Raw genomic sequence first — 24,202 nt, forward strand, 5'->3', positions numbered from 1 at the left:
CCCATGTAGTACATGGCCTGCTGATTTCGATAAGTGGGGAGAGTGGGCGCGAGGACTGCAGCTAAAGCTAGCCGCATTTTGCTTGTTTAGCTTGCACTAGCCTGTGGTAATCGGTGAGAACTTAGATATGTAGCGCTGGGGCGCTCTCAATCTTTGACCTGGAGATAGCAGAGATCAACCCTTACTCGCCAGCCCAGAGTGAGGCTCAATGCTTTTGGAGTGAGGTACGGCCTTCCAAAGCCTATGTCTCAAACCTCATATCAATGCTTCTTGCTTCGATTGATAGTACGGAGGAGATTGACAGTTCTTAGCTCTGCTGTAAGCCCGTAATATTAATAGCTGATGGGTTGCCAAAGACCTGAAAAATCAGAAAAAACCGATTGCGCACTATCATGTGCGACAAGACGCATCCTCTGTACAGATTGTGTACAAACCCATTCAGGAATGACACACTTCGCGGCCCAACGTGAGTCAAAAATACTTAGTTCATCGCAAGCGACCAACGCTGAAAATACCGCATGATTTGCCTGAACTCCTCTCTTTTCTTCTAGCCTCAACACCTCCCGAGGTCCCTTCCCACACAGCTTCCTTCGCCTGGACAATATTCAGACAGCCACCCGAAATCCGCAGTTTGTCTGCAAAATGAACAATAATATGCAGGACAAAATCATATCCTTAATCACGGAGGGGAATCTCAGTCAATTAATCCCTGCCATTGAAACCGCCCTACAGCAGCACCAACTACCCCCGCAACCATCCTCCTCCAAACCGCAATCCAGACCATGCAGCTAGGCGTGCTCCAATATCTCCTTCCTCGACTGTTTCCACGTGACGAAAAAAACCACATAACCGGCCAGAAGAGCCCACTAGCACTGCTGGACCGAGCAGTTATCCTTGAGACGCTCAGCCCCGAACGAGTGCCAGCGTTTGAGCTGCTCTGCCGGCGCGATCCGTCGCTTCGAACTGTGCACCTAGGCCACATGGGTCCCCCGCTAGCATGGGCCATTCTGGGAAACAACCTCCGGCTGGCCTCATTTCTTCTAGCCGACGGTGTGGACTCTGCGGATTGCCAGGTCAACTATCAGCCCGCAGTAGTGGCAGCGGCGGGGAGCGCATCGTGTGCGATGATGGAGCTGCTATTGGATCACGGGGCAGTTGTAGAAGGTACTGATGCGCTTTTTGCTGCCGTGCGCAATCATCGTGTTGATATGCTCGCCCTCTTGGTGGAGAAGAGGAAAGCGGCCGATATTAATGCTGTTCAGCCGGCAGTCCGGGAGAGGGGACTCACTCCGGGGCCTGTGCTTCATCTGGCTATTCGACGGAGGGACCGGGCTATGGTGAGAGTGTTGATGCAGAGATTTCATGCGGATCCTCTGGCGAAGGACTCAGAGGGGAAGACTGCGGTTGATTGGGCTGTGCTGGTTACGGATGAGGAAATTTTGGACATGTGTCTAGGTGGAAAGGAAAATTAACAACAACTACTAAGTGGGGGTATCGACTGTGCGTCTCCTAGTCTGTATATGATTTTTAGTGTATTCCCCTGCACCCGGCTGTTCTTATCTTTATATTTGTGTAATGGCTGCTTCTTTTTTGCCCCTCCAAGTATTCTTTAAAGAACTCCCCTGGCCTACATTCTATTCACTCACATGTTCCTGTTGACACCAGCCTGTCGTGAAATCACCTCTATCTTTTCTCTTACTCCTCCTCTCCCTCCTACTGGCATGGACCTCCACCAGCCATGCCGCCGCAATCCCAGAGCGGCCCCCAGTAGTTCTCTCAAGCCTGGAATCCCCCTGTCATCCCGCGATCTCATCCCTCCCACCCTCCTGAGCAAGCGCGGATGCGCCTTCGGTAAGAGCATTGCCGAGGACGAGTACGACGGCGATGAGCAAGCCTCAGAGCCCGTCTACGTGTGCAGCAGCGAAGTTCCCTCTGTGGACGAGCTAGTGGCCCAGACCCAATCTTACGGGACCGTAGGCTCCTTGGACTCTCTCTTTTACAGCGGCCTGGACGGCGGCAACGCAATCCCACTCGCCAAGCAATGGTATTGCTCCAATGTTCCCGACGGACGTGGGGCGGTGGCCTTCGACAACATCGTCGACAATGACTGGTACCTCGCTCAAGCGTCTGCTTTTGCTTTGGCGCAGGTGTCTTATTCCAAGGTGGATCAGCCGCGTGGCTGTGCAGACGCCCAAGGCCTCCCATTCATTACTATGGCCTCGTGTCGGTCGCAAGGCTGAGCTGTGTTGTCTGCGTGACTTATAATAAACTCTCCTAATTAGGCAAACATTTTATATGCCACAATTGGCTTGAAGATTTAAGAAATCACAGCCACGCAAGGATCAATATCCGCTTGGTGAATACGAATATGCACACAGCTAGGGCTATTGGTACCCTCTTAGCCACGAACCCCTCTATCATGGAACATTCTGCTGCTTCTAGTGTGCCCACCAAGTCAAGGAGGGCTTTGGGACCAGATGTCCGACGGAATTGGAGGCGGATGAGAGCAAATAGCATCAAAATCAGCAGGGTCTCGGAGACGGGCAGTCGGGGTGTTATTAGCGAAGAGTTCGACGAGCGTTGTGCCTACAGAGAAGTTGTCAGCATACGGACACTAGTTCAGACAGAGACAGAGACAGCTGAGCATAGGGAATATACCGTTCGGATTGTATATCGGCCAACCCATCTTCCTTAACAATCCATCCCTCGGAGACTTGATGAATGCTGCCCACGCTTTTTGGAGGTAATCGCTGGCAGCCACTTCGTACCACTGCGGCTTTTTGTGAGGCTTGAGATGCCTGTATGAGCCTAATGCAAATGCAATATCCGCTGTGGACACATTCTTGTCAGTGAGACGCATATATGCTTGACCTGATCTATAACCCACCTTGATGGTAAGATCCTAGCCATGAGAAGAATGTCACTGTGGGGAAGACTCCCATATAGCGATACCGCCACACTGGAACCTGATGCTTCGCCCGGAAACTGAACGTTTGTTAGCAGCCTGTACTGGTACACGGATGCCAACCTGAACTTACAAGGCTTCTTGAGACATGGGACAGTGGAAATATGTGGTCGTGAGGATGTCTGAATGGGTCTTGTTGACACCCTTTTCAGACCAGTTCAGAACTCCATCACCTTCATTGTTGGTGATGCCCATCAGGACAGGCTGTCAAACACCAAGTTAGGACTTGATATGCACAGGGACCAACGAGACACTTACCACATTGGCGAACGAGCCAACCGAACCACGGCGACGATATTCCTCGGCGGAAAAAAGCGTGATATTATCAATCATCGGGCCCCCTCCAGTCGTGCCGAACGGGTTGACCGTAAGGTTGGAAAGCGCTCTGTGCAGAATCGGTGCAGGAACAGATTTCATGCAATTCAGCTCATTCGTTCTGTTCGCAGCACTTCTGCACCCCACTCGCTCTGCCGCCTGAATAAACACAAAATCATCCTGGGGCCCGACATATTCTGGAATCCCGCTCTGCAGGATCAACCCTTGCACAATCGGGTCATCTTTGAAGGCATAGGTGAGCAATGCAGCAGAGTCTGCACCGGCAGATTGGCCGCCAAGTGTGATTCTGGTTGGATCGCCACCGAACGCAGCGAGGTTCTCGCGCAGCCACTCCAATGCGGCTCGCTGGTCTCGAATACCAAGATTCTGCTGGTCGATTGGAATCGCGGGAGAGTTGGGAAATCCGAACACGTTGAGACGGTAACTACTGATTTGTGAGCGCTCTGAATGTATTGAATGGAAAAGAAGCATGATGGGTTGGGTAGAACAGTATACGAACTTCAAAGTGACAACGATAATATCGGCGTGGTTCGCGACGAGCCCTGTGGGATTGAACACTAAGACAGGTAAGAATGAGTTATATCCAACTTTGCAAAGGACCTACATGGAACGCTCGAGCCTCCTTCGTTGAAGGCACCGCCATATAACCAGACCAAAGCTGGCAGCAATTTGGATTTTGGCCGTCCTCGTGGCGTGAAGATGTTCAGTGACAAGCAGTCTTCCGACTCGGGGGTAGTTGGGGCTACATTGTCTCCTAACACGGTCTTATATCGAAACTGATAACAGACCGGACCGAACTGAGTTGCATTGACAATTGTGTGGTCGTCATCGATGTCAAGAGGCTGTGGAGGGCGGAATCGAAGATCGCCGAGGGGAGGTTTGGCATATGGGATCCCAAGATAGGCATCGACTTTGTCATGGACTGTGACACCATAGAATATTCGCTGTTGTGTTCTTACTACAATATCTGGCAGAGCCTCGAGAGTGGCAGCAAGCATGCTGAGAGCTGTTAAACAAAGGATTGACTTCATATTGCGCATGTATCTTGTTCTGATATGGATATTCTCAGAGATAGGCACTTCGACTGCGCAGACAAGTTTAATTTATAGTCAGCAATGCTAACATCTTTGGTCATTTTACATGTATCGGTAGTCTGTAGACAATTAGATCCTGATGCTATATCTATCAAATGCGAACTAAATGCGAGTGCGAACCGAGAGAGTGCGAATACGAACAAAGCCCACCCCAGACCGTCGAGGACCAATGAAAGGATGCTCCACCGCTGTTTGATGGTGTTCCGAATCAGTTTCATCTCGGTCATCACTAGGCAGCCGCTTACAGGTCGAAGTGTCCATATGTTCACGACTCTGATTTCTGAAGGAAGCTTTACATGCAAGGAACTCTACAGTCTTCTGACATCCTGACTAAAGCAGCGCGATTAACCCCCACAATGGACCAAAATTACCTGGTATATGACAGGGGAAATCTGAATCCTGTGCCGGGATGGTGGCTTGGACGGCAGGAAGAAAATTTGGCCACTGCACAAACGGGGCATTCAAAGGCTGAAAAGCCACAACCAAAGAGACGAATTCGTCCCCATAATAAATCCCGACGAGGGTGTTTGAACTGCAAAATCCGGAGAGTAAAAGTAAGACTGGTCGCCAAACTTGCTTGCTGTTTCGTACAACAGACTAAACCAACAGCAGTGTCCGGAGAATCATCCTGCTTGCGAGAATTGCCGGGGAAAGGACTTGGTCTGTGTATACCCGGCTGGGCTACAGAACGACGTTCAGTACCTTGGAGATCCAGCGCGGAATGTCTCAAGTCAGCTGGCATATCTGCAGCCCCGAAGACAAGCCGGAGAGTTTACCATTGCCGATATGTGCCTCTTGCAACACTTCATCACCGACGCTCATCCGCACCTCCCGGTTGGGAACGATGACATCTATACGCGAGCGCTCCCAGCGCTGACATATCAGGTAAGGCCGGCGTGGGGAATGAAGGACCTAGGACCTGCTTGCTGACACTTAGAGAAGCATGAATATGTGATGCACGCCATTCTTGCTCTTTCTTCCTCGCATCTAGCACTTCTAACCGGGTCCGCACTCCCTGTTGAGGCCTTGCGACATCGCCAAAGGGCTCTTCGAGGGCTAAATGAAGCAATGTCTCGAGCGCCAAGCGAGACCAGTGACGCTGACGCCATGTTGGCAGCTTGCTATATATTGACCTTTCAATCCTCGTACATGCTTGATGGCCTTTCCGAATATATCATGATGCTCCGAGGTTGCGGTTTAGTAACCGGATTGATGCTACAACGGAACCTGCACGGATCTTTCTCAATCGATGTAAATTCGCATATAAAATACATGGAAGCACAATCTGACCGGTTCCCTACAATCGACAGTCGGATTGCCTCGGATGGTATTCGCTCGCTAAGTCTTGTGAAACCTCTGTTACAGCATCCGATCGAAGAAGTCTTCTACCAGCTTTTATTTGACGTTCTCGCTTCTATTGAAAAGGGGCCGCCTGCGCGGCTTATGTCCATCTCACCAACATCATGAACGAGTTTATCACCTTGCCTCAATGCGAGGTCCACCATCTCCTCGATCCCGAGAAACAGATCTCGCAGGTGTTGATGGCTCATTTCCTCATCCTACTGGCCATTCTATCCCCGATAACATCATTGGAAGCAACCAATAGACTTCGCAATGTTCCAATGGCGGGAATGTTGTCTTGGGTTGCAAATATCTGTACACAGATGTCGGGAAGAAAGGCTGAACGATACCTTATGTGGCCGAAAAGTGTGGTAGAGACAATCCGTGCCAACACCAGCCGGACAGGTGTGTTGGTTGGTGACGTTCTGGTCTTGATTCTGAACTTCCCTGATAGACTCCTCCTACCACAACATGATATAGCCCGATAAATGTAAATTTGTGCTGAATATTTTTCTCGGCGTTGACCTTTCCCGCTTACTCAGCACACTCGGGCTTAGCCGGTCGCAGACTCGGAGACTCGGGCGTTGTTCCCAAATCCAATGCTGAAATCGTGCCATGAATAGCATCCTCAGCGCCCCTTTCGGCATAGTTGCTCGCTTAATTAGAACTTACTGCCGACACACTTGCCCGGCTCAGCGAGATGGGCACCACCGCCCCTGCGCCTTATGGAGGCCGATTGCGAAGTGCCTGTGACCGATGCCGACAACGGAAGGTTGGTAAAAGGACACGTGACAGCTGGGAAATAGAGAGAATGCTTCGGACTAATCATCATCACTCGATTTCCAATCATTACAGATTCGTTGCGATAGAGCCAAACCGGCCTGCGAGGCTTGTCATTTTGCCTCAACTCCTTGTATATTTACTCCGCTGCCGATCCAGCCGCGGAAGTCGGTCCGCGAGTAAGGTTGACCCCTTTCCACAGGCAGGTGATATCAATCCTGATTGACACCCCATGATCAGACAGTTGCAAGACACCAGAGCTGAAGTTCGCCGATTGGAAGAGGCCTTGAGAGCGGAGAGGAGTCTCCGTCAGAGTTCCAGTCCCGGTCTCCATCAACCTCCCGGGCTTGTCAATGATCTCTTCGATTCTCGTGGCTTCGACGTGACGCTGAAAGCTTTCCGGTGGCACCTTGCATACTGCACTCCTGGATTTGCTGCCTCCATACAATCAGATCCCGCCTTCGATTTAGAGGAGCTGCTCGACCGGGTGGCCGACTCATTCGACCTGCAGGTCCGTACGAAACCCGCCCGAGTAGTCTCGCCAAAATGGCCCCCGCGCCGCCTAATGGAGGCGTCGTTGGAGTACTTTTCGAGCAATGGATTGTATTCAATCCATCCGGTAGTTGACGTTGATGCACTTACGTGTCTACTGGACGCTTCCGACTTCGATGGCTACGGGATTGGTACCAATATTGCCGACCGGGCCTGTTTAGCGGCCTTGACAGCAATGATTACTAGGATTCGTCGACAAGAGCCTGCATTTGCTGATGCAGACCCGGATGCTTATGTCCAAGCAGTGCTTTCCGTGCTACCCCAGCTGATGATGGAACATACCAACGTCCGAGCTCTGGAAGCTCTGATTACCCTCGTAAGTCAACGTTCTGGCAAGTTGTTGCGTCCCGCATCTAATTGTCAAAAAGGCCCTCTATATCGCCCCTTTGGGTCAACCGCAAACAGCGGAAATACTCCTCGCTATGGCCGTTCGGATCCTCTTCAACCTGAGGGCACACAGAGCTAGGCCGACTTATGAAAATACCGCCCACAAGCATCAACATCAGCATTTGCGGGCTCTGTTCTGGACCTTTTATGCCGTGGATAAAGAAATGTCGCTTCGAAAATGTCAACCTCCGATGATCAATGACGCTGACTGCGACTTGACTCTACCTGATAAGTATGTTGCACAATCCTCTGAGCACCAGTTCTTCACGTCCGAGTTGTCACCCAAGGAACTTCTTTACCCCTCGGACCTTCGTCTGGCTATGCTTAAATCAAGGGTCTACCATTTGCTCTATTCCGAGCAAAGTCTGAGCCATTCGAGGGCGAGACGACTTCAGCTCATCCGCGAACTGGACCAGGAGTTGAATGAGCTGAAGTCTCAATTTCCCTCCGCTTGTAAACCTGATGCCGTTGTGAGCGGAAACGTGCCAGATTACCTTATCCATGATCTCAGTTTACGGGGCGTGAATGTGCATCTCGAGTACTACCACTGTCTTTCTAAGATTCACGGTGCGAGCGCCATCGGCACCCCGGTTCTGCAGAGTCTGTCTCCTCCATCTACAAGTATGGAATTATGTTATCAGGCGGCACGATCCACTTTGATATATCTGCGTCGAATTCGCCATTTGATCTTCCCTGAAACATTTTGGTAAGTGGCTGCGTTGACTGACGGTGCGAGTAGTTCTGACGTACTCTTACAGGATATATGCGCAAATCCTTCTGACGTCGAGTATTTCGCTCTACATGCGCATACTCTCAGCTCCCGAACAGTGCGGTGTCCAGGATGATATGCATCTACTAGAGAGCACAATCGATGTATTTCACCAGCTAAATTGTGTCGAGCCAAGCAAGCGTTTTCCACCATTCGTTATCATTGAAGCTTTCATCCAAAGATTGACATTGCTCGCCGAGCAGTCTCTATCGGAAGCTGCGAACTAAGACCATGTCCTTCACGTCGCTGAAACGTTGTGCGATGGGCGTCTGAATGTCATCAATATGCAAGCGTCTGCATGACAGGGGGATGCAGGATACTTGGGCTATTGAAAGGATACTTCTTACTCCCTGATTTACCATGCTTTTAAATCATCTTCCCTCGGACACTTAATCAAAGGGATCACATGATATGTGATGCACAAGAAACAGCAGTCATGTGATTATGTCAACAACTGGTTTCAGAAAAGGAGAGCTGTTAATACGCTCGAGACCATGTTAGACAACACCCGAGTCCCATTTCGTTTCGGGAATCTCACTTGATAGGAATACATCGAGGCCATATTTCTATTGAAAACATGGATTTTGATGACATCCAACTTCGGCAGTTCGACGCTTTCAAACAAGAGTGGATCAGGCAGTGTTCCACCTCATCGAAAGGGATTTGTGACTTGGCAAATCGTTACCGAAAACGCGATGACTGCTTGCTCCGGTCAATGCACTTCTGGTTCGTTCAATTTTAGCCTAAGATTGAATTGGGAAGATGGCGGCGAGGACTGGCTGATTCGATTCCCATTGCCTGGAAAATCGATGTTTCTAGACGAGAAAGTCCGCAGAGAGGCCGTAGTGATGGAATTTGTCGGTAGCAGGACTCAGATTCCTGTCCCTCGCGTCATTGCGTATGGAGTAGCGCATGAGAACCCTACTGGTCTTGGGCCCTTCATTATCATGACCTGGATTGAAGGAAGGAAAATGTCAGAGATCCCTCGAAAAGACACGCCACGGAAGGAGGATAATTTGAAACCCGATATTGACACACGAACCTTGGGGCTTCTTTATAGCCAAATGGCGGAGATACTGCTGGAGCTTTGGAAGCTCGACTTCGATTGCATCGGTTGCCTAAATAAAGACCAACAAAGTGGGCAGTATATGGTTGACGGCCCGCCTGACATTGGAAGTCAACGAGCTCATGCGGACCTGCGGATTGGGAAATCGCACTCCTCCAGGCGTATATCACAGCTCTACCGATTATATTGCATCATTGTTGCAACTGCAGTCAACTCACCTAAGGGAACAACGGAATAGCGTGTATGATTCCGAAGATTGCCGGGAGAAGTACGCTTGCCGCCATCTGATGAAAGCTATAGCCTTTGATTTCATTTCCCACAAAGACAACCACGGTCCATTCAAGTTGTTTTGCGACGATTTCGGACCTGGCAATGTCCTTGTGGATGACTCCCTTCGCGTCACGGGAGTTATTGACTGGGAGTTTTGCTATGCAGCTCCCGTGGAATTCGCTGGGAGTATCCCATCGTGGCTCCTTCTTCAACGGCCTCATCGAATCATTAATGAACTTGGTGCTGCCGGGTTTCTCGATATGTTCCTTCCCAAAGCAGAGATTTTTCTGAACTGTTTGCAACAGAAGGAGGGAACCACTGGGGCTAACCCTGAGTACCGACTTTCAGCACGTATGCGAAAAACAATTGAAGACAAGAGCGCCTGGTTTATTCTTGCTGCACGGATGGTATCATCCGTCGACATGATCTACTGGGAGTTACTCGATGAATTCTGCTGGGGACCGCGATCAACCATTGCAGACAGGGTCCACAACGTCACCACAATTCCCAAAAAGCATAAAGAGCGCGAGGGGTTCGTGCGCCTCAAGATTCGCCAGCTTCAGGAATACTATACTGAGCTTGGAGAAGAAACAACACTCGAATATGAGGAAGAGAGGTTTTACGAAACCGGAAGAGACTTTCGACCATGGGACGAGGTGTGCTAAATCATCTTCTTCACGCCCTGTTACAGCCCTGGGCACAGGACGCCAGGTCTATTTACCTCTTTGTATTTGTTTCTTTTCACTGGGCTGCGTGGTTGGCCTTTTAGCAAAGAGAATTATTGTCACGTAACAGCCTAATTCAGTTAACATTCTTTGCGTGCATGCTAGCATTGACAGCATATCCTTGGCAAATACTCACTGGTTTGTATAGCCGGGTCAAAGTCCCTTATTCATCATATCAGAGAATGCATTTAGCATGTTGCGATTCAATCCCTAATGTACTGACCCTCACCTCTCCAGATGCACTAGGTAGAAAGGGCTTGGAAAGCTCGTTGACAGAAACTCGGTCTGCGATGTATATTTACAGGTATTCAATAATGCCTTGGCCGAGGTACTTTATGCGATAGAGTGGGGACTCCAATACTTCAAACAGTTCAATGATTTATCCCATTGACCTTCACATCCGGGGTAGTCTTGCGGCCTTATGCGCCGAGTCTGCTCTTCCGCATAGTCGAGGGGCGTCTTGTTTTGGAAATCCCTTGCATACGGGTCCAGGACACCGTTCACTCGGAGGAACTCTACCAGCTCATGGGTGAATACACCATGGATGGCGCCATGATGCATAACGCAATTCTGATGGTGCACAATTTTTTCCTGTCCCTGTTAAAAGTGGAAACAGCTGTGGAGATACGGCCGCATATGTAACTTGGCTATATTACCTCTTTTCTTTGTTTTATCTCCCAAAGTTCTTTATTATGACTACCATCGGGACGACTACGGATCCTCCCAACGAATATCGCCCTCACATCCTGCAGAAACCTCTCTCGGAATAGACGGTTCAGTGGCACTTATGAGATTGAAGAGGATGTACAGGAGGGAAAAGCCGGTGCTGGTCTTGTGCGTCCAGATGCGGCGGAGCTGGGAGAGAAACACCGTGATCCGCTAGGCAGCGAAGGACCCTGTTGACGGCCAATTAGCAATTCATCTCTACTTTTTAAGTGTCCGAGACAAATACTTAGACGCGAAGCCAGTTGGGGCAGGAGGGGGTCATTTTCCAAGAGGCGCAGGCTGTGACGGGAGTTAGTTATAAGGATGGTGATTAAATAGAGGGCACCGACGTGCCATGAGTAATTTAGCAGCCCGGGTGCTGGCGGGGATCAGGATTAGCGGAGGTTGACAGGGGAGAGCATGTCAGCATTTCTGGATTAGGTTTGGTTCACTTGTTACCTTGTTACCTTACTAGTCTGGATGACCAATTTGGGGGGGAAAACTGGGTGGCTATTTGGAGTTTGGGACCCAAAAGAAACGGAAATATTATCAAGATCCGGTTGGTGGGCGCTAAATGATAGCACCACCATCTGTGAAGTGGCCAACTAGTAGTCGGGTACGGTATTCAGGGTTGTCGCCATTCATTCCATTCTATCTACAGGCCTGAACAACGACGCTGGCTGCCGACCGACGATAGCTTTTGCAAGTCGTCAAGGGCCCCGACAGTCTTGTGCCGCCTTACTTAAGGAAGCTTTGCACATTGTTCCGGAAGGTCGACGTCTTGGAGTCAGTTTATGTTTCGAGGTGATTGCGCACAATGCAACGTTCCTGTTACACTTGTCGCCGGCGGCATGTCGAATGCACAATGGCCCAGCCGCCCTGCAAGAAATGCAAAAAGGCTGGGTTAGAATGTTTTGAGAAAAGGCCTCTTAGATGGGCGGAGGGTGCGACCTATCGAGGGAAAATGGGAACGTTGTCAGCCAAGATCGCATCAGTCCCTTCTACGGCAGTAGGGGGCAACTCCAGAACCACGTCGACAGGAGGCCAAACGCTTGCTAGGTCTAGAAATCAGTCAGTCATAGTTGGTACTGAACTGAAGGGTAATTTTAACTCTTTTACATGCCAAGACGGTGCTCTTGTTTGGGGCTCCCCAGTGCGATGTTTCTGTATGTAACGAGACCATCACTAACGGAATTACTGTGGATGATACAGAAGCCTTGGAGCCCTCCAATCGCAGCATACCATCCAGCCTGGATGATCCGTCTATCATTGGGCTAGAAAGAAGCTCTAGGTATTATCTATATTATTGTAAGTCTGGTATTGTTCAAGTTGCTTTAAGGACTGTGCCCGAGCAATATCTGACGCAGACGCAGATAGCAAATGTGTATGCAAGCTGTTCATCATGTATGACAGCAACAAGAATCCTCTCAGGAATTTAATACCTGCTGCTCTGGGCCATCCTGTCTTGTTGATGTCCATTCTTGCTCTTTCGGCGCGGCACAAGGCAAATGCAGCTCGAACGTTCTATCAGTCTGAATCAGCAACACATTCCGGACTTGGATTGCAGGATGCCAGCTACAACGCTCTTCAGTTCAAATATAATGCGATACAAGGACTCTCAAGGGCGCTGGGGACTGCAAGGCCATCCCAAAAAGATATAATAGTTGCCAGCGCGTTCCTCCTGATCTTTCTCGATCTCCTGGAGTCCGGAAGCGACAAGTGGAATTTTCATCTAGAAGGCATCAAGAGCTTAATGGCCCAATTCCCAGCATCCCAGGCGCCACGTACGATGACTTCGCAAGATATGGGAACCACCGTCCAAGGATTACGTGACTTCATCCTCAGACAGATTTACTTGTACGTATGCTGACAACGAAACCTTGACCAGGAGTACGTGCTGACGAACGTAACTGCCTCAGGATCGACACGTTCGGAGCCACATGTACACGTCCTCGGCTACTTTCCTGTTCGACTCTTCCGTCACAATCTGCCACGCCTCTCGAAATGAGCGTTGACAGGGCGTTTCTGGGATGCCCTGATCAAATATTAGGCGCTCTACGGGTCTTCTCAACTGCAAGGGACATTTTGATGAGGTCAGATCGCTCTGACACGGTTGACTTGTATCCGTACGTGCAGGAAGTAAGGATGATGCTTGATTCTACGCAGAGCTTTGACTGCCACACCTGGGCCTCGGGCTTACTCCAGCCTCATTCGTTGACCCGGCCCCTTGGAATGCTCGACATGGTGGCGCAGTCGTATAAGTTTGGCGCTCTGATATATGGCAGACGCGTTTTGGATGCTCTGACTGGAGACACGAGTTCGCAACACGATCTCGTTTGTGACTTGATCCGTGTAATTGACGCTCTTAGGAGCAGTGATTCCCTGTTCAAGTGCATCCTGTGGCCTTTGTTTGTTGCGGGATTGGAATCCCAACAGGGAGCTCACAGACACTTCGTGGCTGGTTGTCTTGAAAAGTTTTGGTTCGAAACCAAATGCTTAAATGCGGTTAATGCTGGGATTATTTTGCGAAGGTTCTGGAAGCGGCAAGATTCCGGAGACATATCCTCATCCCAGTGGATATTCAATATAGGTCAAGTAGAAGGTGACTGGCTCCTTATATAGGTGTTCTTAACATTCTACTTATCTGCATGGCAATATGATAATAGCTAATACGGTCCGTCCGGACATGACCAAATGATAGACTTTCATCTCACTGCTCAGCAGGGTGCCGGCTTCTATTCCTCATAACATTGACCATCTTTTTTGTGTGACACCAGGGCTTGATTGCTTCCTCCTTCTGGATGACGCCGGAGAAGAACGTGCGCCATTCCCCCGGCGGGTGCGCCCCCTGGACCTGGGCGCGAGTTGTATCGTGAATCAAATTGCCAAAGTCGTTGACGTATGGGTGAGCCCCGACGTTATCGTAGATTGTGGCAAGCTGGATGAGCTGGCCGATATACGTGATTGTCCCATGAACTCCGACATCCTGGTGTCGGATGATGGCCTCAGCGACCGCTTCGGCCTGATCTGGGGTAGCGCCGAAACCATTAAGGACATCCAGAGCCTTGATACCGCCGTAGATATCAAAGGACATCCGAGTTGCAGTGAGGTTGTGCTCGGAGGTACCGATGTCGTGCAGCAAACAGGTCAAGGCCCAGGTACTGGGGCTAAGGGCACTGGCTTGCTTAGGGAACTGCTGCTTGGTGATAGCCATTCCTAGAGCCGGTGAGCAAATAAGAAAGCATGGAAGCGCAGTGCTGCATACCGTAGTAGTAAACCCTCATAGAGTGGTTGAATGTTTCAACGGGAAGAGCGGTCTTTGCATAGCTCAGAGTTTTCTCGACAATGGGGTCATCAATTGGAAGCTTGATCTCATCGATCGACAGGGCTTCCGGTACGTTGATGAAGGGGTTATCACCAAAGATGGCGCCAGCATTAGCAGGCATGCTGGTCCAGCCATTGACTTCAACTTCGTTTTGACACATGTAGAGGGACGGCCTAGATAGAGTATGAAAATTCACTTCAACCAAGCGCACTTCTTATGACAGCAAGTACTGATAGTATGTGAGAATGGCTCCAACAATCATTATATAGCCATTCGCTAACCTCCTGAAATAATGGTTGAGCCGATCGAATTTGATTTGTAATGTTAACCAAACTAAGAGACCGAACGTCATCCGGTACAGGTAGTAATGACTATGCTACTATTATTTTCAGGGCTTTCCCTCCAGATGCGATTATTGCCTTCCGACTTTGAGGGAGAACCGTTAAGCTTCTCATACATCTGATGTTACCTAAATAGGAAGTCTTTTGGAGTGGGTCTCTTGTGATTCTTCAGCCCCGCATCATACGGAGTACGTAGTGCTAGAGACCCTGGCAGCCTGGCTCATGCGCACATCAACTGGCTTACAAATACGGGCTTACCAAGGCTACCATCACATGAGTGGCAGAACCATCCAATATACCTAATTGTAACACCATTACCCAGCTAGTACGGAGTATGATGATCGCTCAAGGGTGTATCTAGAACGGCCGAAATGACCGCCACCTCTACTTAGGTTGGCCATGCGCCCCTTCTTCATGCCTTGGATCATATGTGAAATTTGTAGGTGTAATAAATACCCACATTACATCTGAAAATACCACTTATCTCCAAGACACTACTAGTCTAAAGGAGACTATCAGCCAATAGAAAATATTCAAAATTCATCCTAAAGATGTATCCATAAATAACTAATGAACGGCATCAGTTTAACGTGTCATTTGAGATAGAGAGTTGTCAGCATCGGCAGTCTTGTCAGAAGTTCGGTAATCCTAGTATTTGTATGACGAGATAACCGTCTGAAAGGGTCCGGTCTTCTCGACTCAGTGGCCATCTAGGTGATCTGTATACTACGGTGTGGAGCGAACATGAACTTATCCAAATCATCATCACATAGGTTACCTCACCTCAATCCCAAATATCCCAAGACCACCTAGACGAGTCCTTCAGATAAAAAGATCCATTGTAGATCAAGATGAGTCATGACATTTGGAGCACCACGTCAGACTCGTATTTTAGTTTCTCTCTCCCAATCACCGCCTATGAGACCCGGACCGTCCGAATGTACTAGAAATCCGTTTAGACTCTCCAACATTATATTTAAAACCATCACCTTGGGGCTGCATTTGGACAACAGTGCTTGCAAATCGGTATCCAAGTCAGACATATTAAAGAAGACATCGAAATCATTCGCAATGCAGGCAATTCGTGTGGGTTCAGCTCCTTCATCTGCCGCTCCATATTCACCCTCGAATCCGGCACCGTCGTCAGCCTTGTACCTTGATCAAAACACGCCTATTCCTAAGCCGTCAAAAAGAGACGAACTCCTTGTCCGTGTCAAGGCTACAACGGTGATTCGTGACATGTTGACGTGGCCCGAAAGCTATCACCAAGAGCATTCCATTATCGGAAGCGACGTGTCGGGTATTGTTGCGGAGGTCGGTTCGGAGGATTGCAAGTTCAGACCGGGAGATGAGATTTTCGGAATGTTGAACGTGAATCGTGCATCTGCATGGGCCGAGTACTGCATCGTGGAGGAGAATGAAGTTGCGTTGAAACCAAAGACTCTATCCTGGGAGCAGGCCGCGGCCATTCCCCTTAGTGCACAAACAGCATACGAGGCCTTATTTGACCATGCGAGTGTTCCTGTACCCTCCGTTGAGGAAGTAGCGAGAAGCAGATCTTCTCGGACCTCTGGCGAAGGGCAGCCCCGGCTTTTGATCACTGGTGCCGCTGGGGCTGTTGGAGTCTACCTTGTCCAGCTGGCTTCCCTTGCTGGACTCCACGTTGTGGCCGCCACCAGTTCGAATACTCGCAATGCAGAGTTCCTTCGAGAGCTCGGTGCTCACGAGACGGTTGAGTACGGCATGCTGGAGAGCCACAACAGCGCTTACGATATCATTATTGATACTGTCGGGGGTGGCGTGTTGGCCAAGTGCTGGAATTATGTGAAAGAGAACGGCACTCTTTTATCCGTGGATTCGGCGAGCTACAACTTCGTTGAGGATCATGAAAAGCGTGGTATACGTAGGGAGGGCGTCCGCGCTTTATTCTTTATTGTCGGAGGCAGCAGCAAGGCTTTGCACTATTTGGCTGAACTTGCGGACTCGGGTTTTGTACGTCCCTTTGTTGCTGGGACGTATCCCTTTGCAAAAGTACAAGAGGCGTACGACATTGCCAACGGAAGGTATCCTGGGCGTGGAAAGATCGTTCTTACCATCTGAACAGACCGATGCCATACGACATTTGTCGACTGAAGACCAAACGCGAGTCTCTTAATGTACCAACAATACGTCTGGAATTCTATTACCTTTCACCATGCATGCATTGGGCAAAGTAGAGACAAGAAACAGCAGGGGTTTATCAACAAAAGAAGGGATGAGTATGGCTCCTTAAGATTGAAAAGCTTGGGAATACCTTCAAGCTACTGATGAAAAAGTTAGCGGTTATGGCCATACATAGGAAATTGCAGTGGGCCATCTTATATGACTGTACTTGTAATGTCAAGGTTCTTGCCCAATTAGTTGAAGGGAGCTTCTCCCAATTTCTAGGGTACATATTGAGACGGTACCTAATCTGCATGGCCCTGAGAGCGCGCTTATGAGCTTCTGAGGTTGAGTCACGTATGCCTAACATTGGTCTTCTCCTGTTCGTAGCCTTATTGAAGCATGAGGTTTGGCAGCATGACTGTCGCCATCATCTCTACCTTTCTATTGACTCTCTGCCAACAAACCATTGGCTGCTTACTTCCCATTAACGCGGACCGTTTCCCTATTTTTCATCAATAAACAGTAACAGATGACTAACCGGACGGCTCGTGCCCTACAAACCCTCCTCTATCAACAACTAAATAGACTATCTTTTGCAAATGGGGATGTGTTGTCTATGGCTAACCCTTAACTGGTGGGGCTCTCAGAAAAAAGCTAACCTTATTAATATGCTTTTCCCATTGCTCCCCTGCTCTTATGTATCGCAGTGCTCACCCAGTGCTGATAAAGAAGATGGATTCTGTAATCTCCTGCGAAGGACTGGTGTGATGCAGTGGCTGAGTAGGGAGGATTAGGTTGAGGTGCACCTTGATACGAGGAAGATGACAGAGGAAGAAGAAAAGATGGTGGAGTTTAGTTGGCCGACAGATAGAGTGGGCGTATGGGTATTAAGGTTTATAAGTACTAAATAACTGCTAAGGGACTTTGGGAGAATGTGTTTAATAATGAATATAGAGGAGAAGATACAGATTATGAGAGAGTATAGTGCTATGTTTGTTAAGTTGTCACGCAGATGGAGGAACTTTATGATTGCTAAATACATTTTGAGGCCTACCAGCCTTGGGATGGTATGCTAATTGCTACATGCAGTGCAGTGGGAGGCTCGTCAAGCGAAGAATAACTATCAAGCTCTGGGATACCCAGACCGGCGCAGAGCTGCGAACCTTTCCAATTTGGTTCCGGAGGTCTTGTCAGGTAAAGCCCATATGGAGCACGAACAAGGCTCTCAAGTATCAGTTGAAACTACGGAAGCCCCGTTAGTGTATGTTAGCAATCGACTCTGGGAACATGGTAGACTACCAGCTGTACATAACAACGATCAACATGCCCAATAGTCCCAATAGTCCTTACATGGTTGTCAAGGACCTCCTTCACTTCCCTCCTCTGCCTTCACCTTCTCCATGATCTCCATAAACTCTTGCAGATCGTCGCCATCCCATTCATACTTGCCTTGGAAGAGGAATCTCGGAACCCCCCTAATCCCTTCAATCTCTCTATTCTTCCTTGCCTCCTCGTCAACCACATTACCAACATCCTCCGCCAGCCACCTCTCCACCACCGCAGCCTCAATCCCCGCCGCTACCGCCGCCTCCCTCAACACCTCCGGCCGAGAGATATCCATCTCGCGTTCATGGTACGCCTCGAGCAGCTTCTCAACAAGCTCCCCATGGACCTCCGAACTAATCGTAGGATCCTCCCGACTCAAATAAACCAGGCGATGCGCATCGCGCGTGTCCGGCCCAATCATGCCCCCGTAGTTAATGCGGACACCTACCGACTGGGCGATCTTATCCAGACGCTTGACCATCGCGGCACGCTGCTCGGGCGTCTTGTCCTTAAGCCGCTCATCGAAAAGAACGGACTTGGGCACGCTGCACCCGTGCCGGTTGGGGTTGAGATAGAAGGGGCGCCATTTGATGATGATGGTGTCGTTGCGGCCGCCCGGGTAGGTTTTGCGGTACAGAGCGATGGCGCGGTCGAGGCTGCGTTTGCCGATGTAGCACCACTAGGTTTGGGTTAGCGGGGGACGGATGCGGGCTCTGAGGGGGTGCTACTTACGGCGCAGATGAAGTCGAAGACTATGTCGATTTCAATGACGGTCATTGTGTGGTGGGTGTCGTGTGAGGCGAGGTTGTTGCTGGAGACAAAGAATGATGGTGATGGCGGGGTTTATAGGTTTATATATGGTGAGCCTGGGACATTCCTGTCGGCATCCCAGCCACTTTATGTAGGCAGACACTTTTATGAAGCATTTCGTCTAGAGATGTTCTGAAGCTTCGGGGATTGCATGAAATATGCGACTCCCCCAGCTGCTGGCGGTGCGTCGGATGGAAGGAAGAATGGTAGCTGCCTAGAGAAGCATTTGTGTGTGGGGGTTGGCTGAATACGTAGACGTAGAATCGGTTCATGTAGAGTTTACGCAATGTGACGCGTGTGATGTGATCCAGGCTTCTCTTTTCTTTCATTCTTGTATGATTAATAATAGTGAGACAGTGCCTCAAATACCTAATAATAATTAAGCAGAGAAACATCCTGGTCAGCCACAGCATCCACTCTCCCCGACTTGATCTCTTGGCCACCAGCAAACAGCCTCGTCTTCTATAGGCACCTGTCGGAGCCGAGTTCAGGGCCTTCCTGACATGATGCCCCTGCATCGGCTGCTGGCTGGATAGGGCCCCGTCCTCCGTAAGACGGCTGCCTGAAACGGCGGCGTAATCGCTAAGACTTAAAAGGGTTTCGTTGAATCAGGGTCGAGCCGGCCCTCATCGATCCTTCCGGTGGATCTATCAAATTCCTTGGACCAGCTATATACCTGCGCATACCACCCCTACGCCCGAGCTTGCATAAACATCTCTTATCCTTTCACACCACCAGAACTAAGACTGCTGGTAAATGCAACATGTCCTAGAACATACCTAATTAGACTGATGTTAACGCGCTCCTTGGCCCTAGAGCACCAGCCAGGCTAGGAAAGATGCCGCTTGCAAGGTCTCAATGCTATAATATTCTCACATCGTTTCCAAGGCGTCTGGAGGCAACACTCTAACCCAAATCCATGTAGAGTCCTGAGAGCCAGCAGGCCCCCAACATCAGGATGGAACCCTTCCGGTTTCTCCCTCTATTGCTTGAATTCGCTGCAGCAATTGCACATATGAGCTGCTGATACTCCAGTAGCTGAGTGAATTCATCACCACAATTGACTCCTCCAACAATCTACGCGCTCCCCGGTGACAAAGCAGATTTCCAATTCCCGGAAGCTTGAGGCAGCCTGATCCATTCGCAATCCACCCTTTCGTACCCGCCGTCTGCAAACACTCTAAGTCGAGCACGGCAGGAGGTTCCATGTTTCCGTCGGGACCAGGACAACGGCTCTCTAGCAACCCGTACCGCTGGCAGAGCGTGGAATATACCCACAGCACAAGTACGGCTCTGAGCAAAGATGCCGGCGTTAGGAAATGCACGCAGCGATTCAAGCGGATTGTTTCAAAGACCTGAGCACCATACAACACCGCCAGACGCCCTTGAAATGGTGATTTGGCCCATTCACTCGATAGAAGATCCCACGACGCGGCGTCCATTCTCCGGTATATGACCCTTAGACAAACAGATTTTACTCGCAGGGTTGGACTGTAATGGATCATCAGGCCCGAGTAAATCAGCACGCGGTGGAGCACAGCTGCCTTTGTGTGGCCCTCGCCAAGTTCTTCTCCAAGGAGGCTCTTGAATGTTGCCGCCGCTGCGAGTCTCTGTTCCGACCAACAACCCTGAGAGGAGCTATCTGCGTCGTCGTTCATGACCATGCTTGTCAGATAGTGCAGGATAGTCTGCTTTCCCAGCGTTCCAGTCTGTGACCATGCCCATATCCAGTTTTGATTCGCAATGGTTCGAGGTAAGGACGGTACCGTGGAAAAGTTCCTGGCTTCCATGATTTGAGCCCACTGCTGAGCGCCTGGTGCACCCCAGCAATCGTCCGATTGCGGAAGGCAATTCTGCAGCTCGTCCGCCGTCATTACATGGTTAAGCCCAAAGCTATATTTCCACCCGAAATCAATCAGCTGCGAGAGAGTCGGAGGTTACCAAACTTGCCATCGATAAAAGCCCGAGTCTGAGACATAGACGGAACGCTTACCCAAATGGCGAACCCTGCCCGTCGACGTTCCTCGTCATGTATTGAGAGCTGCCGTTCTTGACCAAGCGGGAGCTGCAACGCGGATATTCGTGTACGAGGGAGAGTATTTGAAAGGAGTCTCTTGCGTCGTGCAAGAGTAACCGGGACGGCCTGGACCAGCTCTGCCAGCTCAAGGTCCCGTCGATTGCCCGAGTACATCAGGCCTAGCTGATTGAGAAGTATGGTTTGCATGATCCAAAGCTCACGACTGGTGCGATTGCATTGTTCACACTTTTACTCACATTTAGATAGTTAGCCGACTGTGTTCGAACTGACAAGATGTGGTCTTGAGATGTAGCCTCACTGTGTACGACGTATATCGTCGGATGAGCTCGTGCATCGCCTTCTGGCAGGCCTGCGAGCCCTCCAAAGCTGAGAAATGCGCGCCGATGGCCGCAACGGTAAGAACAAGGAATGGATTCATCGTCGCAGGGGAAAAGGTAGGCTTATGCAAGATCGGAAAGACAGGGTGGAAATGCTCAAAGTAGAGCTGGACCCAGGCATTGAGAACGCGAGCAGGCGGGATGCGCAACTCGATAAACTTGGGGTAGTTGGATTTGGTTTGCAATGCGGTAGCCATCTCCAACACCTTCAGTGGGACACCGTCCGGAACCTGCTCGACCAGGGCGAGATTTTCCTTCTCGATATCCTCGCTGGCGATAGCAGTCATGTCAGGAAACACCAACTGAGCGTCCAGTTCAATAGAAGCCGGAAAGTACTGCCTCGGGTCGATGGCATCTTTATCCATATCGGGTTCCTGAATGTTACCATAGAGCCCGGCGATAGCGGCTGTGGCGGATGCTGCAGGAGCGGATATCCCCAAGTACTCATCGTCAAAACCAAAGTTGAGCCACTCATCAAAGTCATTCCAGTCCAACGAAAAGAAGGGAGGTACCGTTATGGTATCGATGGCCCCATAGGTCGCTTCGGCCTGGGCGGGGCAATGTACCGGTGCCTGTTCATACAGGTTTTGACTTTGTGGATGAGCAGCTTGCGACACTACGTCTACACTAAGCGAACTATTCCTAGGCTCACTGCCTGGTTGATTCTGCCTAGAGGGAAGGTTCAGACAATGCTCACTAGGGTGTTGGCGAGTGCGTGTGGCAGACTGTCTGGTACGCTTGGAGACCAGATAGGAGCATTCTCGATGCTGGTCGCAGCAACGCTGACATGGCTCCTTTCCATCACATCGGACTTTAGATAGCCGGCATGATTCGCAGGCTTTGATGACTCTGCGTCTTTTGGCCAGGGGCTTCCCCGTGTCCGTCTGATGGACAGATGTATAGTGGCGGGCGAGTGAGTCTCTGCTCATCCAGTAAGCGATTGCTGTCATATATGTAGCCGTTGATATAAAAAGGGAAAGGAAAAGAAATCATCTTACCCACGGCTAAAGATCTGCTGACAATAGAAACAGGAGAAAGGCTTCTCCTCTGTATGTGACCGCAGATGCCGCTGGTAGTGTTCTCGTCGGTTGAAGCTTGTCTGGCATGTGGTGCAGCGCATGTTCAGCGACTTTCTAGGACGAGGCACCGGTGGCTTTAAGTGGAGATCCATGGATGCGGATGAGCAACTACAGAAGGATACAAGACTCACCATCCCTGAATGCATGTTTCAGATCTTAAAGGGATTTCAGGGAGACAGTGGGCCCCACGGATGTGCCCGGAGTTCTTGGACGGTCTAATAGGGAAAATAGGGAAAGCGTATGTAGATCTCCTTGGCAATAGGGCAACCTGCTGGTACTCTGTCTGAACTATATGAAAAGAAGAAGAAGAAGAATAGTGTAATACTGCAACAGAGCTGTATAAGAAGGCATCGGTCACCTACCCATATTTTAGGCTACATTTTGGCATCCTGGTCATATGTAGGTTAAAACAAAGTAACAAATGAACGCATCAGTTCAAAAATCATATTTCTAGCCTACTCTAGAGACAGGTTGCTGTATACCGAGTATCGCGTATCCAATCTACTGTTACCTTCCGAGTCTGACTGTCGCTATGTGGGTTGGCTACTGGGTAGCCCCTGTGCCGTGGCTACCTAAACATGTTTGGCCAAAAACTCGTAGCCTGGAAGGACGCTCTCCTTAAACTGGACCTCGTCCCTTCCCAGCCCAAAATCAAACCCGTGTTGCCCTCCTTCCGCCAAAATCAGCTTCGACTTCACCCCCAGTCCCGCCAGATGTTCATGCGCGCGCCGCGAGAACCGCGGGTCAATAAATGTATCCTTGGTCCCAGTCAAGAATATCGTCGGCGGGAATGCAGACGAGAAGAAAGTTGCTGGGTCCACACGCGCAAGGTCGCCGTCCTGGACACAGCGCTCCAGATGTGTCCCTTCCTTGAATGCTAGAGCCAACCAGGCGTCTCGAGGCTTGGAAAGATTGGGCATGGGCATGGTGCCCGGTGCGAGAAACTGCTCCGGTGCGACATCAGTCATGGAACGGGGTGGCTCGCTGAGAACACGCTGCGCAAACGACTGATCAATTGGAGGCATCATTTCCGAGCCGGGGTCGGTTGGCTCCAGGCATCGTCAGAGAAGTAGGCGGCTGCGTAGAATGCTGCAATCGCTTGCGGGGGGTCAGGTAGGCTTCCCTATTGAGAACGAGGCAAGAATGTGAGCTATTTTCTTAAGCACGTAGCGCTTGGAGAAGAGGGATCGGGACAATGTGGTTAAGCCCACCAGATGTAAAGCCAAAGTACCACCGGAAGATTGACCAAAAGCGACAACACGACTTGGATCCAGTGTGAGTCCTACTTCCCTGCGGATCAGCTCGGGGAGCGTGGTCTTCACCCAACGAAAAGCATCTCTCGCATCCTGGATGGGACCCTCGTAGAGGGAGACATGTGGACAGAGACGGTAATCCGCCAACACAACAACAAATCCGAAGTCGAGAAGTACCTCTATCTCCTCGAGATTGAAGAGAAACCTGGATCCGATGGTGAAGCCGCCTGCATGAAATCCAATTGCTATTTTGATGTACAGTTAGTACTACTTGGTCCTTCCAATTCAAGCAGGGTTAAACTATCTTACCAATCGGTAGCTTCGTGCCTGGGTTTCCCAACCCAGTCTGCGGCCAGTACACAGTCGCTGCGACATCAAGGCCCTCGACGGTCTTGTATACAAAATCCTTTGTGGGCATGATGATCGGTACGTCCGTGATAGTGTTAGCACCGGTTTGGGCCAACCTGGAGACTAAGAATACTATGCTCAGTGAGTTGGAATAATCACCCTGGTGAAAA

The 24,202-nt window shown here is 50.0% G+C and overlaps 14 protein-coding genes across 14 annotated transcripts; 7 read left to right on the forward strand and 7 right to left on the reverse strand.

Moving 5' to 3' along the window:
- The first annotated feature begins 582 nt into the window (after positions 1-582).
- On the forward strand, positions 583-1,517 carry P174DRAFT_444363 (ankyrin repeat domain-containing protein). Its single transcript, XM_024828069.1, has 2 exons — positions 583-697; positions 736-1,517. Exons 1-2 carry the CDS (start codon positions 643-645, stop codon positions 1,470-1,472), a joined length of 792 nt encoding a protein of 263 aa, XP_024679179.1. The 5' UTR covers positions 583-642; the 3' UTR covers positions 1,473-1,517.
- Positions 1,518-1,646: 129 nt separating this feature from the next.
- Positions 1,647-2,240, forward strand: P174DRAFT_423457 (uncharacterized protein; the record flags this gene model as incomplete). Its single annotated transcript, XM_024825125.1, has 1 exon — positions 1,647-2,240. One exon carries the CDS (start codon positions 1,647-1,649, stop codon positions 2,238-2,240), a length of 594 nt encoding a protein of 197 aa, XP_024679180.1.
- Positions 2,241-2,375: 135 nt separating this feature from the next.
- P174DRAFT_506247 (carboxylesterase family protein) lies at positions 2,376-4,332 on the reverse strand (the record flags this gene model as incomplete). The annotated part of the gene is made up of 6 exons (XM_024831299.1): positions 2,376-2,586; positions 2,659-2,829; positions 2,888-2,985; positions 3,039-3,169; positions 3,224-3,858; positions 3,906-4,332. 6 exons carry the CDS (start codon positions 4,330-4,332, stop codon positions 2,456-2,458), a joined length of 1,593 nt encoding a protein of 530 aa, XP_024679181.1. The 3' UTR covers positions 2,376-2,455.
- Positions 4,333-4,720: 388 nt separating this feature from the next.
- On the forward strand, positions 4,721-6,224 carry P174DRAFT_514633 (Zn(II)2Cys6 transcription factor; the record flags this gene model as incomplete). Its single annotated transcript, XM_024832098.1, has 4 exons — positions 4,721-4,949; positions 5,008-5,280; positions 5,335-5,799; positions 5,868-6,224. Exons 1-4 carry the CDS (start codon positions 4,752-4,754, stop codon positions 6,222-6,224), a joined length of 1,293 nt encoding a protein of 430 aa, XP_024679182.1. The 5' UTR covers positions 4,721-4,751.
- A 237-nt stretch (positions 6,225-6,461) lies between these two features.
- P174DRAFT_376824 (fungal specific transcription factor domain-containing protein) lies at positions 6,462-8,451 on the forward strand (the record flags this gene model as incomplete). Its single annotated transcript, XM_024822718.1, has 4 exons — positions 6,462-6,508; positions 6,757-7,384; positions 7,437-8,161; positions 8,214-8,451. The coding sequence occupies 4 exons, from the start codon at positions 6,462-6,464 to the stop codon at positions 8,449-8,451; spliced, it is 1,638 nt and encodes a 545-aa protein (XP_024679183.1).
- Positions 8,452-8,801: 350 nt separating this feature from the next.
- Positions 8,802-10,352, forward strand: P174DRAFT_462781 (phosphotransferase family protein; the record flags this gene model as incomplete). Its single annotated transcript, XM_024830172.1, has 4 exons — positions 8,802-8,954; positions 8,998-9,337; positions 9,363-10,176; positions 10,217-10,352. 4 exons carry the CDS (start codon positions 8,802-8,804, stop codon positions 10,350-10,352), a joined length of 1,443 nt encoding a protein of 480 aa, XP_024679184.1.
- A 1,503-nt stretch (positions 10,353-11,855) lies between these two features.
- On the forward strand, positions 11,856-13,612 carry P174DRAFT_462782 (uncharacterized protein; the record flags this gene model as incomplete). The annotated part of the gene is made up of 3 exons (XM_024830173.1): positions 11,856-12,090; positions 12,364-12,851; positions 13,127-13,612. The coding sequence occupies 3 exons, from the start codon at positions 11,856-11,858 to the stop codon at positions 13,610-13,612; spliced, it is 1,209 nt and encodes a 402-aa protein (XP_024679185.1).
- P174DRAFT_444366 (putative cyanamide hydratase) lies at positions 13,531-14,662 on the reverse strand. Its single transcript, XM_024828070.1, has 2 exons — positions 14,256-14,662; positions 13,531-14,206 (listed from the first exon to the last, which is right to left on the reverse strand). The coding sequence occupies exons 1-2, from the start codon at positions 14,473-14,475 to the stop codon at positions 13,701-13,703; spliced, it is 726 nt and encodes a 241-aa protein (XP_024679186.1). The 5' UTR covers positions 14,476-14,662; the 3' UTR covers positions 13,531-13,700.
- A 704-nt stretch (positions 14,663-15,366) lies between these two features.
- On the forward strand, positions 15,367-17,102 carry P174DRAFT_444368 (NADP-dependent oxidoreductase). Its single transcript, XM_024828071.1, has one exon. The coding sequence runs from the start codon at positions 15,515-15,517 to the stop codon at positions 16,754-16,756; it is 1,242 nt and encodes a 413-aa protein (XP_024679187.1). The 5' UTR covers positions 15,367-15,514; the 3' UTR covers positions 16,757-17,102.
- Positions 17,103-17,200: 98 nt separating this feature from the next.
- P174DRAFT_493935 (uncharacterized protein) lies at positions 17,201-18,109 on the reverse strand. Its single transcript, XM_024830853.1, has one exon. The coding sequence runs from the start codon at positions 17,841-17,843 to the stop codon at positions 17,592-17,594; it is 252 nt and encodes an 83-aa protein (XP_024679188.1). The 5' UTR covers positions 17,844-18,109; the 3' UTR covers positions 17,201-17,591.
- Positions 17,850-19,205, reverse strand: P174DRAFT_514639 (DsbA family oxidoreductase). Its single transcript, XM_024832099.1, has 2 exons — positions 18,860-19,205; positions 17,850-18,806 (listed from the first exon to the last, which is right to left on the reverse strand). The coding sequence occupies exons 1-2, from the start codon at positions 18,902-18,904 to the stop codon at positions 18,159-18,161; spliced, it is 693 nt and encodes a 230-aa protein (XP_024679189.1). The 5' UTR covers positions 18,905-19,205; the 3' UTR covers positions 17,850-18,158.
- Positions 19,206-19,843: 638 nt separating this feature from the next.
- On the reverse strand, positions 19,844-21,203 carry P174DRAFT_375609 (uncharacterized protein; the record flags this gene model as incomplete). The annotated part of the gene is made up of 3 exons (XM_024822632.1): positions 19,844-19,917; positions 20,301-20,856; positions 20,931-21,203. Coding segments are annotated over 3 exons (903 nt in total), but the record flags the coding sequence as incomplete, so codon positions are not given.
- Positions 21,204-21,213: 10 nt separating this feature from the next.
- Positions 21,214-22,523, reverse strand: P174DRAFT_462787 (C2H2 type zinc finger domain protein; the record flags this gene model as incomplete). Its single annotated transcript, XM_024830174.1, has 2 exons — positions 21,214-22,273; positions 22,351-22,523. The coding sequence occupies 2 exons, from the start codon at positions 22,521-22,523 to the stop codon at positions 21,214-21,216; spliced, it is 1,233 nt and encodes a 410-aa protein (XP_024679191.1).
- Positions 22,524-23,003: 480 nt separating this feature from the next.
- Positions 23,004-24,102, reverse strand: P174DRAFT_462788 (alpha/beta hydrolase; the record flags this gene model as incomplete). The annotated part of the gene is made up of 3 exons (XM_024830175.1): positions 23,004-23,480; positions 23,598-23,929; positions 23,994-24,102. The coding sequence occupies 3 exons, from the start codon at positions 24,100-24,102 to the stop codon at positions 23,004-23,006; spliced, it is 918 nt and encodes a 305-aa protein (XP_024679192.1).
- Positions 24,103-24,202: the final 100 nt, after the last annotated feature.

The sequence above is a fragment of the Aspergillus novofumigatus genome (assembly GCF_002847465.1).
Source record: "Aspergillus novofumigatus IBT 16806 chromosome Unknown P174scaffold_7, whole genome shotgun sequence".
Taxonomy (NCBI): Eukaryota; Fungi; Ascomycota; class Eurotiomycetes; order Eurotiales; family Aspergillaceae; genus Aspergillus; species Aspergillus novofumigatus.

Bases quoted from the DNA above. Each gene is read 5' to 3' on its own strand.
- P174DRAFT_444368 (XM_024828071.1), top strand. From the start codon at position 15,515: ATGACATTTGGAGCACCACGTCAGACTCGTATTTTAGTTTCTCTCTCC.
- P174DRAFT_444366 (XM_024828070.1), bottom strand. From the start codon at position 14,475: ATGTGTCAAAACGAAGTTGAAGTCAATGGCTGGACCAGCATGCCTGCT. The intron at 14,207-14,255 runs GTATGCAGCACT...CACCGGCTCTAG, and splicing joins TATGAGGGTTTACTACTACG to GAATGGCTATCACCAAGCAG.
- P174DRAFT_444363 (XM_024828069.1), top strand. From the start codon at position 643: ATGAACAATAATATGCAGGACAAAATCATATCCTTAATCACGGAGGGG. The intron at 698-735 runs GTCAATTAATCC...GCCCTACAGCAG, and splicing joins AATCACGGAGGGGAATCTCA to CACCAACTACCCCCGCAACC.
- P174DRAFT_514639 (XM_024832099.1), bottom strand. From the start codon at position 18,904: ATGACCGTCATTGAAATCGACATAGTCTTCGACTTCATCTGCGCC. The intron at 18,807-18,859 runs GTAAGTAGCACC...ACCCAAACCTAG, and splicing joins TCTTCGACTTCATCTGCGCC to TGGTGCTACATCGGCAAACG.
- P174DRAFT_493935 (XM_024830853.1), bottom strand. From the start codon at position 17,843: ATGTATTTAGCAATCATAAAGTTCCTCCATCTGCGTGACAACTTAACA.